The following is a 15,672-nucleotide window of genomic DNA, read 5'->3' as shown; positions in this document are numbered from 1 at the left end:
ACAGTAGGGGCCATGAGGGACTGGGAAAGGGGGCCTGGATAGGCCCCATAGTCACCTCTTGTGAAGGAATTTGGGTGTCACTCTAAATTAGGAAGCCATCAAAGAGCATGGTAATTTTCTGTTGAAGCATCATGCTACTTACCATTTGGACAAGTGTTTAGAGCCATCAAGATGCAATGAGGGGCCCGGCACGGTGGCTCACGCCTGTAATCCCAGCATTGGGAGGTCAAGGTGGGCGGATCACCTGAGGTTGGGAGTTCGAGACCAGCCTGACTGGCCAACATCTACTAAAAATACAAAATTAGCTGGGCATGGTGGCGCATGCCTGTAATCCCAGCTACTCGAGATGCTGAGGCAGGAGAATTGCTTGAACCCGGGAGGTGGAGGTTGCGGTGAGCCGAGATCGCACCATTGCACTCCAGCCTGGGGAACAAGAGTGAAACTCTGTCTCAAAAAAAAAAAAAAAAAAAAAAAGATGGAATGAGGGCCAGGTGCAGTGGCTCATGCCTGTAATCCCTGCACTTTGGGAGGCTGAGGCAGGAGATTGCTTGATCTCAGGAGCTCAAGACCATCCTGGGCAACATTGTGAAACCTCATCTCTACAAAAACTAGCCAGGTGTGGTGTCACATGCCTGTAGCCCTAGCTACTCAGGAGGCTGAGGTGGGAGGATCACCTGAGCCTGGGAAGTCAAGGCTGCAGTGAACTGTGATCGCGCCACTGCACTCCAGCTTGGGCAACAGAGTGAGATCCTATCTCAAAAAAAAAAAAAAAAGATGGAATGAGAACACGAGTTAAGTGGCTGTTGTGATGTTGATGAGAGACCATGGTGATGTGTGCTAGGGAGCAGCCATGCAGGTGAATAGAAGTGCATATGTTAGAGAGTTCCTAGTCCAAGGAGGGTGGGTATCAGCCCTGGAAAAGGAGCTTGAAGGTGATTCCTGCCCCTCAGTGCCCCCTCAGAAATCACAAGGAGGGCAAAATCACCAGCAAGTCTCACAGAGGCAGTGTGTATAGGCCAGCTGGCCTGGGCTGTGTTTGTCCAGGGAGAACAGCTGTAAGCTGAGCATTTAAAGGGCAGTTTTATGTCTTGTATAAACAGTGTAATGGCAGGTTCAGATTACTGATTCAAGTTTGAATCCTGTTCTACTGCCTATAGCTGTGTATCCTTTGGCAAGTTATTTTACTTCTCTGAAGCTCAGTTTCTACTTTTGTAGAGTTTGTGTGCAAACCAAGTAATATTATGCTTACTGGCCAGAAGTAACTGTCATTTATTTAATAAGAGGTCAGAGAAGTGCCTGGCACACACCGACACTTAACAACTGGAAAATTGCAGTTATTACTGCCATTGTCGCCATCATGATCTTCCATCCCTCTGCTCCTCCTTCCCCACTGTCATGTATTAAGGCCAAGACAGCGAGTGGATTTGCTCATTCTCTTTCTCTCTTTTGCAAGGGGTAGGAAAAGGGGCAATGAGGGACCACGGGTTGGCACACACACTTTCCCCGGTGTCAAATTCCCGGGGAGATTTCGCTTCTTGTTTTAATACAGACGTTAAACTCCACTCTTCCCTCACCTCTCCCCTTTTCTCTGTTGCATTTTGCCGCTGGACCTTGGCATTTATACACACCATGTTCATCCTGTGTGGATAAACCCTCTGATCTCGGGTTGTCGCATACTTTCTGACCTTGAGAGTGTCTGCATCATCCTTGTGCACTGGGGTGTGGAATGCTGTCCTTTTGGGCTTTTTATGGCGTGTCCAAGGACACATTTCTTTGCTCACCCCTTCTTTGTTCTTCCTCCATGTACTGTCCCTGATGAAAGGTGCTCCCCTCTTCCTGAGCCCTGCAGTCCTCTTCCCTGACGCCTTTCTCAGAACATCACTGCTCTGCGCTGTATGAGTCTCATCCTCTCCTGTGCTCTTTCAGGTCTAAGGCTTCAGGATACTCCAGGCACTACTTGGAAGAGGTGGGTGAAGTGCATTAGTGGTTCCCCCACTGTAGCTTATGAGGTTCAATTAAATGCGTGGTGGAGAAATGGAGCACAGAGTTACTTGCTGGAAGGTATTCTTGTCGGGATGGAACTGTCTCTGTTCCTAGTGCTGGGGATGGTGGGGAGGGGTTTGCTGCTGCAGTGGATGTTCATGTCTGGAACACCAAGATGAACTTAACCTAGGAGAGTAAATTTATTCTGCTTTAAAAAGTCCCATCAGTTTCCTTAGCCAGGCATGGTGGCTTGCACCTGTAGTCCCAGCTACGTGGGAGGCTGAGGCAGGATGATCGCTTGAGGCCAGGATTTTGAGACCAGCCTGGGCAACATAATGAGACCCCCTCTCTTTAAGAAAAAAAGTCCCATCATTTTCCCTAAAGTTGATATAGATAAGGGTGATTTGAAAGCTCTGCTGACATGCTAGATGTGGTACAAAGAGCTTATTGGTCCCTTGGAATGTGACTATATGGCATGTGGCCATGTAAAAATCTACCAGTATTTCACTATCCTCTTTGCCCATTTTATTTTCTGAAAAAATAAACTTCTGGTGGTCTCAAGGCAGAGGTCCACTGTGGCTCCTTCAGGCAGATTTTATTTTTAGGTATGTTTATTTTCACTCTGGGTTTTTTGCAGATTTTGGGAAGATGATGGGTGGCAGTGGCTAACTCACAATGTAGAAGGCTGATGGATTTGGCTACACAAACATGATGACAACTCTGGCAGCTCAAAAGGTCATCCCCCAAATTCATAAACAAAAAGCGGGGATAAAATGTTTGCATCAAATACAACAAAGATTTAAAGGATTAATATCCTTAAAATGAAGCTCTGTAAACATTATAGAAAATAGGCAAAGGACATAAGGGGATAAACCACAAAAGAGGCTCTGTGGTTGCCAGCAGACATGAAAAACTCATGAATCAATGCATGGCAACATATCTGAAAAATTACCCACTTGCACAGATTTTTTATACATATATATATATTTTTTAAATTTTAATTTTAATTTTTTTTTGAGATGGAGTCTCGCTCTGTCGCCTAGGCTGGAGTGCAGTGGTATGATCTTGGCTCACTGCAAGCTCCACCTCCCAGGTTCACGCCATTCTTCTGCCTCAGCCTCCCCAGTAGCTGGGACTACAGGCGCCCGCCACCACGCCCGGCTAATTTTTTTGTATTTTCAGTAGAGATGGGATTTCACCATGTTAGCCAGGATGGTCTCGATCTCCTGACCTCGTGATCCGCCTGCCTTGGCCTCCCAAAGTGCTGGGATTACAGGCATGAGCCACCGCGCCCAGCCTGCACAGATTTTACATATTAAGGGCTATCAGACTTTGCAGTGTTGTAGTGATCCCTGCGGTAGAGTTTCATATCCTTATTAAACAGCAGAGTTGTGATGAATGAATTAGGACCTGTAAGTAGCGGGGGCTGTGGCAGGGTGGTGGGACCCCTGAGGTGGTCTGGATGTGGCATTTTAGGCTGTGCATTCATTTCTCTCTGGATGCTGTAAACATCACTTTTTCCTCCAGTTTTTACTGTTAATGATAAGAAGTCTGATGTTAATATTATCTTTCCTTTGTCAGTAAGCTGCTTGTGTTGGTATGGTTTCTTTTTTTTTTGAGACGGAGTCTCACTCTGTCGCCCAGGCTGGAGTGCAGTGGCGCGATCTCGGCTCACTGCAAACTCCGCCTCCTGGGTTCACGCCATTCTCCTGCCTCAGCCTCCCAAATAGCTGGGACTACAGGTGCCCGCCACCACACCCAGCTAATTTTTTGTATATTTAGTAGAGACAGGGTTTCACTGTGTTAGCCAGCATGGTCTCGATCTCCTGACCTTGTGATCTGCCCACGTCCGCCTCCCAAAGTGCTGGGATTACAGGCATGAGCCACTGTGCCCAGCCTTGGTTTTTTTCTGACAAGAAGTTTCAAGATTTTTTTTTTTTTTGGACAGAGTCTCACTCTTTTGCCCAGGCTGGAGTACAATGGTGCAATCTTGGCTCACTGCAACGTCCGGCTCCCAGGTTCGAGTGATCCTCCTGCCTCAGCTTCCCGAGTAGCTGGGATTACAGGCGCCTGCCACCACGCCTGGCTAATTTTTGTATTTTTTAGTAGAGATGGGGTTTCACCGTGCTGGCCAGGCTGGTCTTGAACTCCCGACCTCAGGTGATCCACCCACCTCAACCTCTCAAACTGCTGGGATTATAGGCGTGAGCTACCACACCTGGCCAGAAAATTCTTTTAATAATGACCAAGCTGGAGTAAGTCCCATAGACGTGCTTCTGTGTGGGCTTTGCTGTCTCTGCTATATGCATGTTCCGAGTGTATCCCTTGGAGGACCTGATCTTGTCCTTAGGATTAACATGGCACATCTGGGATGCCATCCTTGGGAGGAGGGAAGTGTCTTTAAATGAAGATTTCTCAATCTCAGCCCTCCTGAAATCTTGGTGTGGGATCTGTCCTGTGCATTGAAGGATGTTCAGCAGCACCCCTGGCCTCTATGTACTAGACGTTAATAGCTCTCCCCGAGTTGTGATGGCCAAAGACATCTCCAGACATCGCCAGATGTCCCCTGCAGGGCAAAATTACTCTGGATTGAGAACCACTGCTTTAAATGAACATGGATAGCATGTGAATGAAAATGCAAAATGTGCATGAATATGCAAACAAGAACGACCACCCCGGAAGAATTTGATGTGTGTACCTAGCTCTCCGTATTCCACTCATGGAACTTCATGTTCTGGCAGCAGTTTCTTTGTTTTCCTTTTTGGCCTTCTGATTTCTGAACTCTAAAATTTGTGTAATTCTTTCTCTTTTTTATTTCTTTACATTTCGTTTTTCCCCTGGCTCATCCAAAGTGTTTATTGAATGAAGTGTCCCATGAAGAGTTCCTCAAACAGCAAGTTCTGTACTTGTATTTCCAAACTTATTGCAGGCCTGTCCTCACATTTGCAGGGCAGCTTGGTTGGATTCTTTATTCCTAGTGGGAAGATAATTGGTGGTAAGATCTGATGTCACCCTAATTGGAGTACCAGGGGATGCGCTCTGCCCTTCCCACCCTTACCTGTTTGCATTATCTTTTTCTTTGTAAAAATTCAGGCATAGCTAGGCATATTTCATTGTATGTATGCCATTCCTTGGAGGGATCCTCTGTGCCCTCTCATTTTTTTTTTCTTTTGAGACTGAATTTCACTTACTCTGTCGCCCGGGCTAGAGTGCAGTGATGCGATCTCGGCTCACTGCAACCTCCGCCTTCCAGATTCAAGTGATTCTCCTGCCTCAGCCTCCCTAGTAGCTGGGATTACAGGCATGCACCACCACTCCTGGCTGATTTTTGTATTATTATTATTTTTTTTTAGTAGAGACGGGGTTTCACTATGTTGGCCAGGCTGGTCTCAAACTCCTGACCTCAAGTGATCCACCTATCTCCCAAAATCTTAGCTTCCCAAAGTGCTGGGAGTATAGATATGAGCCACTGTGCCTGGCAACCTCCTCTTTTTACTGCTTTTGAGTATCTTCCCCTGCTTTTAATTGGGCACATGTAGGGAATTTAGAATTATTTTACTGCCCATCTAATCATGATTAATTGGCTGTATCTGCATTGCCCAGTATAGTAGCCACAAGTTACAAGTATCTTAAATTTCGATTTAAATTAGATACAATTAAAATTCAGTTACTCATTTGCACTAAGCACATTTCAGGTTCTCAGTAGCCACATGACTCTGTTGGATAGGACAGATATATAACATCTCCCTCATTGCAGAAAGTTCTATTAGGTAGTGCTGGGTTATGAGATATAAACCATATGCATATCAAAGAAGTACCTTAGCTATTTTTTTCTCCCTAGTATTGTGATATTTTTGATAGTTTGGTTTAGTGGTCCCCCTCTCTAGTGGGCAATTCAGAATCAGTAGGTGACTATAAATGAAGAAGGGGTTGGGTGCCTGAAAACTGTAATTAGGTAAAGTATTTTTTGGATGCTTGGGTATAATGTGTAGTGTGACTTTTTTACTGTGCAAGAAACTCAGTGACTGCATGCAGGCCTGTGTTGTTTTCATGCTTTGGGGTGATTTGGCTGTGCTCTTCTTTTCTAGGTGCTAAGAGATGCCGTTTGCAGGCCTCATCTCTGCTTGAGAATCGGGGGCTCCAGGCACTAGAAGAGCTGGCTGATCCTGGGCTCCTAGCTTGAATAAGCCTTCACTTCCAGCTGCTCTCCAACGGCTGTGTAAACTACTCGTTTCTCTTAATGATGGGTATTGGTAAGAATACCACATCCAAATCAATGGAGGCTGGAAGTTCAACAGAAGGCAAATACGAAGACGAGGCAAAGCACCCCGCTTTCTTCACTCTTCCGGTAATCATATTCCCCATCTTCCTTTCTTAAATCTCTTGAAAGTAGTTTCCGTATGGAATCAACATAGGATTGGCTTTAATGCTCATGTTTTCAGTGAAGGTTAAGGCATTTGCAAACCAAATACTTTATATGTGAGATAGTCTTTGGGCTAACTCTTGGGTTTTAGCTGTGCTCTCAGCCTGGAGTCATCTGCTGGGATTAACTCCAGGAAGGAAGTATGCATTGCTGTTAACATTTTAAATCTAGCCCAGTGCTTACTGTGTCCTGGAGGATGTTGAAGACTTAATTTTATCTTCAAAAATGTACTCTTAGGAAATAATGTGCAACCCAACATCACACTCATATTGCAAGCTGGGAGGATGAATGACTTACTGCTTGGAACCCCACTGTCCATATGTATTATGGCAGCAGTGTCCAGCACAGAGGTAGTTTTATCCAAATAAGTGATAGCAATCAGATAAGGCTGATTACACACATTCATTTATATTCAGTAAGAACATTTTTTTCCCAGATGTAGGACGATGACTTGATTTGTATAAAGTTACCTATAATGTGTTGGTTTAAAAACAGAAAAATGCTCTTTAGAGAGGTCTTGCCTCAAGATGTTTTCCTCTTAATATTGGAGATGTGGTTAATGGCAAGAATAGTATTCTAGGACTTTTTTCTTTTCTTTTTTCTTTTTTTTGAGACAAGGCCTCGCTCTGTTGCCCAGGCTGGAGTGCAGTGGCACCCTTAAAGCTCACTGCAGCCTTGACTTCCCAGGCTTGAACTATCTTCCCATCTCAGTCTCCCGAGTAGCTGGGACTATAGGTGTGTGCAGCCTGTAGTCTACCACAGCTGGCTAATTTTTTCTACTTTTTGTAGAGATGGGGTCTCACTGTGTTGCGTAGTCTGGTCTTGAACTCCGGGGCTTAAGTGATGCTCTCGCCTCAGCCTCCTAAAGCACTGGGATTATAAGCATGAGCCACCACACCTGGTTTCAAGATTAGTTATTATTATCAATGTTGCATCTGAAACTATTGGCATGCCCCATGGCCTGATGATAAAGGGACTCAACAGTAAGACATTTGAGGGTAGATGGATCTACAGAGGTGTCAGTATTATTTTTTAAGACTGGGTCTCACTGTGTCACCCGAGTTGGAATGCAGTGGCACAATTAAGACTCACTGTAGCCTTGACCTCCTGGGCTCAGGCAGTCCTCCCACCACAGCCTCCCAAGTAGCTGGGACCACAGATGCCTGCCACCATGCTCAGCTAATATTTTTTATTACTTTTGTAGAGACAGGGTCTCCCTATGTTGCCCAGGCTGGTTTTGAACTTAAGAGCTTGAGCTCAAGCAATCCTCCGGCCTTGGAGGATTCTTTTTTTTTTTCTTAAAAAAATAACAGTTATTTTAAGAAAAATATATTTTAAGAAAAAAATAAAAGTTATTTTAAGAAAATAACTTTTCTTAAAAAAAAAAAAAAAAAAGAAGAGACTGAGTCTCACTCTTGCCTATGCTGGAGGGCAGTCGTACAGTCATAATGGAGCTTTGAATTCCAGGGCTCAAGGCAACTGACTTAGACTCTTGAGTAGCTGGTATTATGGATGCATGCTACCAACCCTGACTTGAACATGGCATCTTTTTTTTTTTTTGAGACCGTCTTGCTCTGTCACCCATGCTGGAGTGCAGTGGCACCATCTTGGCTCACTGCAACCTCTGCCTCCCAAGTTCAAGCGGTTCTCCCGCCTCAGCCTTCCAAGTAGCTGGGACTATAGGCATGTGCCACCACGCCCAGCTAATTTTTGTATTTTTAGTAGAGATGGGGTTTTGCCATATTGGCCAGGCTGGTCTCGAACTCCTGACCTCAGGTGATCCACCTGCCTTGGCCTCCCAAAATGCTGGGATTACAGGTGTGAGCCACTGTGCCCAGCTGAACATGGCATTTTTTAAGTACATTGATTGACTGCTTTCGTTCACACTTTATTCGTTTATTTTTTTAAATTGTATTAATTCTCAGAGGGCTGTTTAACTAATTTTACAACTGGCATTACCATTTTCTTTTTTCCTATAATGAAAAATTTTGAAACTGGATTTTCTTCACTGTTGAAAGCTTAAGGTTGACACAGATTTTCTAGGGGAAGAGGCATCAGTCCAGTTGTTCAAGATTAAATTAGATGAACTTGAAGAATGAATGGGAAGGTTTCATGCATGGGGGTTGCCTCATCTCTTTGGTGGCTTTATTTTGTCTTACAGCCCAGGAGATGATTCACTCTCACTTCCCTTCACTTTCGGGACAAGAACTTGAACATGTCTCAACCACCTGCCTTGTTATTATGGTCCAGAATTTAAGATTTACTTACTCTAGGTTAAACTTGTAGTATTTTATCGTTAGCAGTTGAATTCATCATTGTATGTTGTCAGCTTCCTCATTCCTTGTTGTTTCTTGCTTTCTTCTTCTTCCCTCTTAGTTTGCTTTTCATTTAAGATACACTGATGGTCTGTGGATGGTCACCATCGTAGTCTTTGTACATCTGGAAATAATTGTAGTTTGCCCTCCACTATTACACAGACTTCTGTGAATGATACAGCCCAGCCTTCCAGCCTGTCCTCATTTCTCTTTAGCTGCTTTCTCTAATGATTTGGGTATCCTCTTCCAGCACTGCCTTCTGGATGAGTCCTTCAGTATTTTCCGGTTTACTTATTTTTTGTATACAGTCATGTATTTGTGTTGAATTTTTATTGCAATAATTATACTTCTTCTAAAATTTTTATTTGGTTAACTTCTGCCTATTTTTGGTCCTTAATTTCTTGTATATATGTGTTTCTTTTAAATGTGACTTCATTTAAATCATTGGGAACCCTGATATACTGTATGAAGTCCCTCCCTAGTTCTCTTTCCATCTGGAATCTTCCAGGAATTTCATCTCTTTCTCTGTGCTTCTGTGGGGTTTGTGTCTTTTCATTATGGATCCAGTCCAGAGGCAGACCCTAGGGTGGAGCCCTCGTTGTCTTCCCCAGGGTTGCCAACCATGGCATGGAAGAGTGGGGAAGCCTGCCTGGCCTGGTTCAGCCCCCACCTTGTTCCCCTGCTGGAGCCGAGGCTGCCTGGCTTAGGGCTTCCAGGCTCAGCCTAGCAGTTCCCAGTGTCAGCCCCATTTTTTTCCGTAAGTGTTTTTTTCTCTTTCTTTTCTTTTTTTTTACACAGGGTCTCATTCTGTTGTCCAGGCTGGAGTGCAGTGGAGCGATCACAGCTCACTGCAGTCTCGACCTCCTTGGCTCAGGTGATCCTCCCACCTCAGCCTCCTGAGTAGTTAGGACTGCAGGTATGTGCTACTGGGCCTGGCTACATTTTTGCGTATATATATATTTTTTAAATTTAGAGATGGCATTTCTGCATGTTGCCAGGCTAGTCTGGAACTCCTGAGATCAAGTGAGCCACCTGTCTCAGCCTCCCAAAGTGTTGGGATTACAGGCGTGAGCCACCGTGCCCAGCCCATACATGTTTCTTGCGTATGGAAATGTTTGTCTTTTTAAGCTTGCCTATTTTGAGGTTTTTCCCTCTATCCCTGTTACATTTTTTAGGGCAGGGTTGGGAAGGAATACTGCTCACAGCATTAATTTCCAGATCCAACCTAAGTAGGAGTCCCTTTGAGAGCATGGGAGCTGGGAATGTGGACGTAAGCCATAGTTGGGTGTAAATATGATGTTAATTATAAAGTTGATTTAACAGTAGAGCCATTTAATTAAGGATGTTATGGAATTTTTATCCCAGTCTAGGGCTATAAAAGGAAGCCTTAAAAGGGGAAGAAAATAGTTTTTAAAATTATGCTAAATTGAACTACAAAGAGTAGGAATAGAGCTGGAATCATGGGATGGAGCTGCTGGGAGGAGAGAAATGCCAAGGATAGAGATGGCAGAGAGTCCAAACATGAGCTCCCAGGATGATTTGGCATCAGGGATGCCAAGATGAACCTTAGTCTGAACTCCCAAAGCTCAAGATAAAGTAGATTACATAAAAGAAGGAAAACATGAAAACAAAACCTCATCAAAGAATGTTTACAAAGGAATAGTTTGTGGGATGGAGTTTTGGGTTGTGGATAGTTTTGTTAGAAAACATGTTATAGGCTGGGTGCGGATGCTCAGGCCTGTAATCTCAGCACTCTGGGAGGCCAAGGTGGGAGGATCACTTGCAGCCAGGAGTTCAAGACCAGCCATGGCAACATAGCGAGACCCTCATTCATACAAAAAATTTAAAAATTAGCTGGACGTGGTGGTGCATGCCTGTAGTCCTACCTACTTGGGAGACTGAGATGGGAGGATTCTTTGAGCCCAGAGGTTCGAGGCTGCAGTGAGTTAGCAGTTGTGTCATTGCATGCCATCCTTGGTGACAGAGCAAGACCCTGTCTCCAAAATATATATAAAATAAGAACAGGAACACAGTACCGCCCGTATTTAATCACTAGTGAAATTGCTACCCTAAGTCAACTTTTAAAGTAGAAGACCATTTTGAATGATTTGCCCATTGACAGGGAAGAAGTGAGGAGACTAAGTTACAGTGGGTCGCTTCCCATTGCCTGATGGATGGGATTGGTGTGGGGGCAGCTGGTTGGAGGCAGGGGCAGTGGGGTAGCACAGGAAGAATTGGTGAGTCTGGGAGATACCAAAGGCATGGGAATAGTAAGAACAGAGGTGAGGCTGATAGAAGAGATGATAGGAGGTTTTGAAGGCCAAAGAAGGAGATGTTTCGGATTCTCATCAAGATTTTATACAGAAGAACCTGACTGGGTATATGTTGGCTTTGGAGAAAATATGAAGTCTAGGGAAAACCATAAGTTTGGAGGGTGGGGAAGATGGAAGATGATGGGTTTTATTTGAGAAGTTGTGGATTTGAACTGCGGTGCTCCTAGAGCCTGCAGGCAGTGGGGGTGTGGGACTTGACACACACAGAGATCAGGAGAGCTGTAAAGATTCACTGTGATGGCTCATGTGGGTGGTGACTGACCCGTGTGAGAGGGTGCTGCTGCCAGGCAGAGCTGGCAGAGGAAGATAGGGTTGAGGGTCTCACCGTTGGATATACCCACACGTGAGTGACTGGGAGGATCATGCCAGGACATTGCTGCATGCTAGTGCCTTGTTTCATTCTGGCCTTTGCAAATGTAAATATTGAAGAATAGCCAGCATGGCAGCTCTCGGTTTTATCTTTTTGTCTGGATCTGTACTGTCCAGCATCATGGCTGCTAGTCACATGTGACGTTTACATTTAAATTAAATACTATTCAATAAAACCTGAAATTCACTTTGTTGGTTGCACTCGTCAAGTACTCCATAGCCACACGTGGCTAGTGGCTAGCCCATCTCTGCTTGCTGGTTAGGGCCTTGCGAGGCTGAAATGTTGGCTCTTATTTTCTCATTTGCCTCAGAATCCAAAGCTGGGCCTTAGGCTGTCCGCTGTTAAGGCATCTAGAGAAAGGTGTGCTGGAGTGCAGTGTTGTTGGGCTGCAGTAACCAAATCTGGCCGTTCCTGAGAACCAGGCTTGTGGGGTGTCTCCTGGAAAGGGAGGTGGGGTGTGTGGCTGATAAGGATCTCATCTTTAGAGATTCTCTTAGGCATCCTGTGTTGGATGAGTGCTTCCCAGATCTTTAAACAAAATAAAACAAAACACCCACACAAACATTTTACAAAGAAAAAGAACAAATCCATACTTAGAAGTAGAATGTCCACTAGGTCAAAGTAAGAACAAGAGACGTGCCAGGCCCCAGAACTCATGGAAATTAGATCATGTGGTCAGAGTTGATATCAAATAGGGGGAACATAGCAAAAGATCTTCTTCTTATCCCACAGGACTCTAGTTAGGCAAATTCTTATGTTTTAAAGCCAGCTAGGAAATGCGTAAATAGGGGTGAATGCCCATGGCAAGAAACAGGAATCAGGAAAAAAAAAAAAGCAAAAAAAATTCTGATGAACGATCGTACCCTAGGGACATTGATCCCAAAGTACAGACAGGAAGCACGGCCAGAAAAAGGCTGTGTGTTTGCTCAGCAGTTCTTGGACCACCTAAACCTGGAAGCCCAGTTAACAGCCCAAACTTCCTGTTGGCACAGGCACGGCTGTGACACACACAGCCTGTTGTTTCAGTGCGTCATCATTCAGAGTCAGGGAAAGCGTTTAAGCTTCCTTAAGCTTTTATTTCTCTTAACAGCCTTTGTGAGAATATTTGGGTATCAAGAGTAGATTATTCTCTGTCTGGAGATATTAGCGGCATGGACCGAGGAGTAACTTTATGAGGTTCAGTCTTACCAGAGAATGGGAGAAATACTCCTGGGTGTTCATAAGAACCGACCACTTCTCATCTTACCTTGGTGTGTGTTCTTCAGAACATGTAATGGGAAGAGCCCACAGCCTCACGTTCCTCCATTGATTAAATGTGTCTGGTGCACATACCTGGTAACCAGCTGCTTACAGCCCAGTGGGGGACATATGGCAAGACAGCCAGCATACATCAGTGTTAGGGTTTCAATTCCGCAAGGGTGCTGTGATAGTGTCCACGTGAGACCCTTGCCCAGTCGTGTTGTAGGGTAGGCCTTGCCGGTCAGATGAAGGTTCCCAGGGGAGATAACATGGAACTCCTAAAAAATGTCTAGGTATAGTAGGTCAAGAGGAGGGAGACTGAAGGCATCTCAGCTGAGGGTGTGCATGGCAGTGTCCTGCTTGGGGCACAAGTTTAGTGCAGAGTACAGTGGAGGTGGAGATGAGCAGCAGGGATGCTGAGGAGAGGTCATAGTAAATTTGCTCGTTTTGGGGTAGGAAATTCCTGCGGTGGGTGCCGGGGCAGGAAGGGTCTGGAGATAGGAAGGCAAGTTAGGGTGCTTACGCAGTCCAGGTGTGAGCCGATAGTGACCTGACCTGGAAAGTGCGGAGGAAAGGAATTCTTCCATTCAGCAGATGGTTATTGGGCACCTGCTTTGCGTGAGGCTCTGTCCTGGAATTGGCCTCCTAGTGATGGTGGGAGGAGAAAAACAGTAAAGAAACTAGCAAATACGTCAATCTTGTGGCAGCTGGTCACTAATTCTGTGAAGAAAAATAAATCAGGGAGGGGAATAGTGAGAAATAGAATGTGAGGTCAGACAGTGATCATACAGGACCTGCAAGCCATTCATTAATTTGTCCTTTTGAAAATAGGAACTGTGTGCCACTCACAGGTCTGGGCTCTAGAGAACAACAATGAACAGACAGACAAAAATCCATGAGTTTCCATCTTTTTTTTTTTTTTTTTGACAGAGTCTTGCTCTGTCATTCAGGCTGAAGTGCAGTGGCATCATCATGGCTCACTGCAGCCTCAACCTCCTGGGTTTAAGCCATCCTCCCACCTCAGCCTCCTGAGTAGCTGAAATACGGCACATGCCACTGTGCTCAGCTGATTTTTAATTTTTTTTTTGTAGAGACAAGGTCTTAACTATGTCACTGATCTCAAACTCCTGAGCTCAAGCAATCCTTCTGCCTCAGCCTCCCAAAGTGCTGGGATTACAGGTGGGAGCCACTTCGCCTGGCCACAGGGCTTTCGTTCTGGTGTGGGAGACAGGCAATCCACAATAGAAATAAGTCAAATGTGTAGATGTTAGATATTGACAAACACTAGGGAAAAAAATAAGGTAGAGGTATGGATGCTGAAAATTCAGGCGGCCAGGAAGGGCTGCACCAAGAAGGCGGCCTTTGAGTAAAGTCCTGGAGGAGCTGTGGGAAGCCTGCGTGTGGGCCTCAAGGGCAAAGGCCCCACAGCAGGGGGGTGCCTGGTGTTGCTCCACCAGGGTGGGCATTGACCAGAGATTCCATAGGCCTTGAGGGCCTCACCAGGATGTTGGCCTGAAAAAAACCTTTGGAGGCCTTTGAGCAGAGATGTGACATGCTCTGTCTAGTGCGGAGTAGGCTGAAAGGAAAAGCAGGAGGCCAGGCAGGAGCTGGTGGCCCTAGGACAGGTGTGCTGACAGCAGCTGCATCCTGGGTGCTTGCCATGTGGAGGTGGGAGAAGCCACCAGGCTCTGGAGCAGACCTGGTTTCTGTGCTTTTGGGCTGGATGAGGGTGGGGGCAAGTCCCTTCAGAAAGAGACACCCATTCCAGGCGTTGAAAAGTATGTCAGGAGAAACTCTGACTCCAGAGGGAGGACGGGGAGGAGCCACAGTGGAGGAAGGGTTGGCTGGAGGTGTGGCCGAGAGCTTTGAAAAGAAGGGGCAAGTTGCTGTCCTGGAAGAGACTCCTGGAAGGAGCTTCAGGAGGAGACCTGGGGCCTGTGGGGCTGTGTCCTGATGGGTGTGCCTAGCAGGCAGGAGGTGAGCAGGACAGAGTGGTGATGTGGCTCAGAGCTGTGCTGTGCAAGGATGCAGGGATGTGAGGATGCCCCAGAGCAGAGGGGAGGAGGGCAGCCACCAGGATCAGGGACCCATGCTCCTTTCTTTCCTTTTCTGTTTCCCTTCCCTCCCCTCTTCTTCCTTCCCATCCCTTCTTTAAGACAAGTGGCCTTGGCAGAAAGATGTAGGGAGGTACAGTGAAGAAACCATTTAATGGCTGCTTCAGTTCCTCTAAACCCCTGACTATATGATGACAGATTTGAACATGCCCCTTTTCAGCAGTGAAAAGAAGGCAAAAAGGTTTTTTGGTGCAAATACCTTCATTCTAAAAACCAAGCAGAGAAGCCCAGAGCATGTCCTTGTTCTTGTGACTTCCGTACCAGGTGCTGTGAAGTTCCTTTTTGTACATCCCTAAATAGAGAGTTTGGAGTACTTAGATCTTAAAACGAAAAGTCTCAGTTGGATGGTAATAATAGTTGTCTGGGAAAATGTTCTTTCTGTAAGAATAATAGATTTTGGGATTGACTATGATTCCAAGAAGGGCCTGAGGATGAAGAGAGACTGTTTCCTGGAGTCGGCCCAGGGAATTGGTTTAATTCTCCTATTTCTGTAAGATGAGAGTTTTAATATACTGCATAATGGCCATGATTTAGGCAGGGGATGCCCTTAACAGCTTGAAGTGGAACAACCAAGATGAGCACCCTTTTCTGTTTTAAAATTTGTAAGTTGGGGGGAAAAAGTGTTAGGAAAGGAATATGCCAATATATGCTTTGAAATGAAAACATCAAAACGATGGGATGCAAGTGAAGATTTTTGTGCATGGTAAGATGTTCTTTTCCTTATCCATCCTCCCTCCCTCCCTCCCTGCCTCCCTCCCTTCAAGATGGGGTCTCGCTACATTGCCCAGGCTGGTCTTGAACTCCTGGGCTCAAGCAGTCTTCCCCCCTTGGCCTCCCAAAGTGCTGGGATTACAGGCATAAGCCACCACACCCAGTCCTAGATTTTTAACTTAAA

The 15,672-nt window shown here is 45.5% G+C and overlaps 1 protein-coding gene across 7 annotated transcripts in view; it reads left to right on the top strand.

Moving 5' to 3' along the window:
- Positions 1 to 15,672, top strand: part of SLC23A2 (solute carrier family 23 member 2) — a 151,153-nt gene that overhangs the window by 64,683 nt on the left and 70,798 nt on the right. For all 7 annotated transcript variants that reach the window (XM_004061773.5, XM_031004867.3, XM_031004866.3 and 4 more), the window contains one exon: positions 6,072 to 6,331. In XM_004061773.5, coding sequence (XP_004061821.1) covers positions 6,224 to 6,331 — 108 coding nt within the window. In that variant the 5' untranslated portion in view covers positions 6,072 to 6,223. The remainder of the gene's footprint in view (positions 1 to 6,071; positions 6,332 to 15,672) is intronic.

Source organism: Gorilla gorilla, chromosome 21 (assembly GCF_029281585.2).
Source record: "Gorilla gorilla gorilla isolate KB3781 chromosome 21, NHGRI_mGorGor1-v2.1_pri, whole genome shotgun sequence".
Lineage (NCBI taxonomy): Eukaryota > Metazoa > Chordata > Mammalia > Primates > Hominidae > Gorilla > Gorilla gorilla.
Note: the sequence above shows the minus strand (reverse complement) of the source record. Positions and strands in the feature narration are given on the sequence as shown.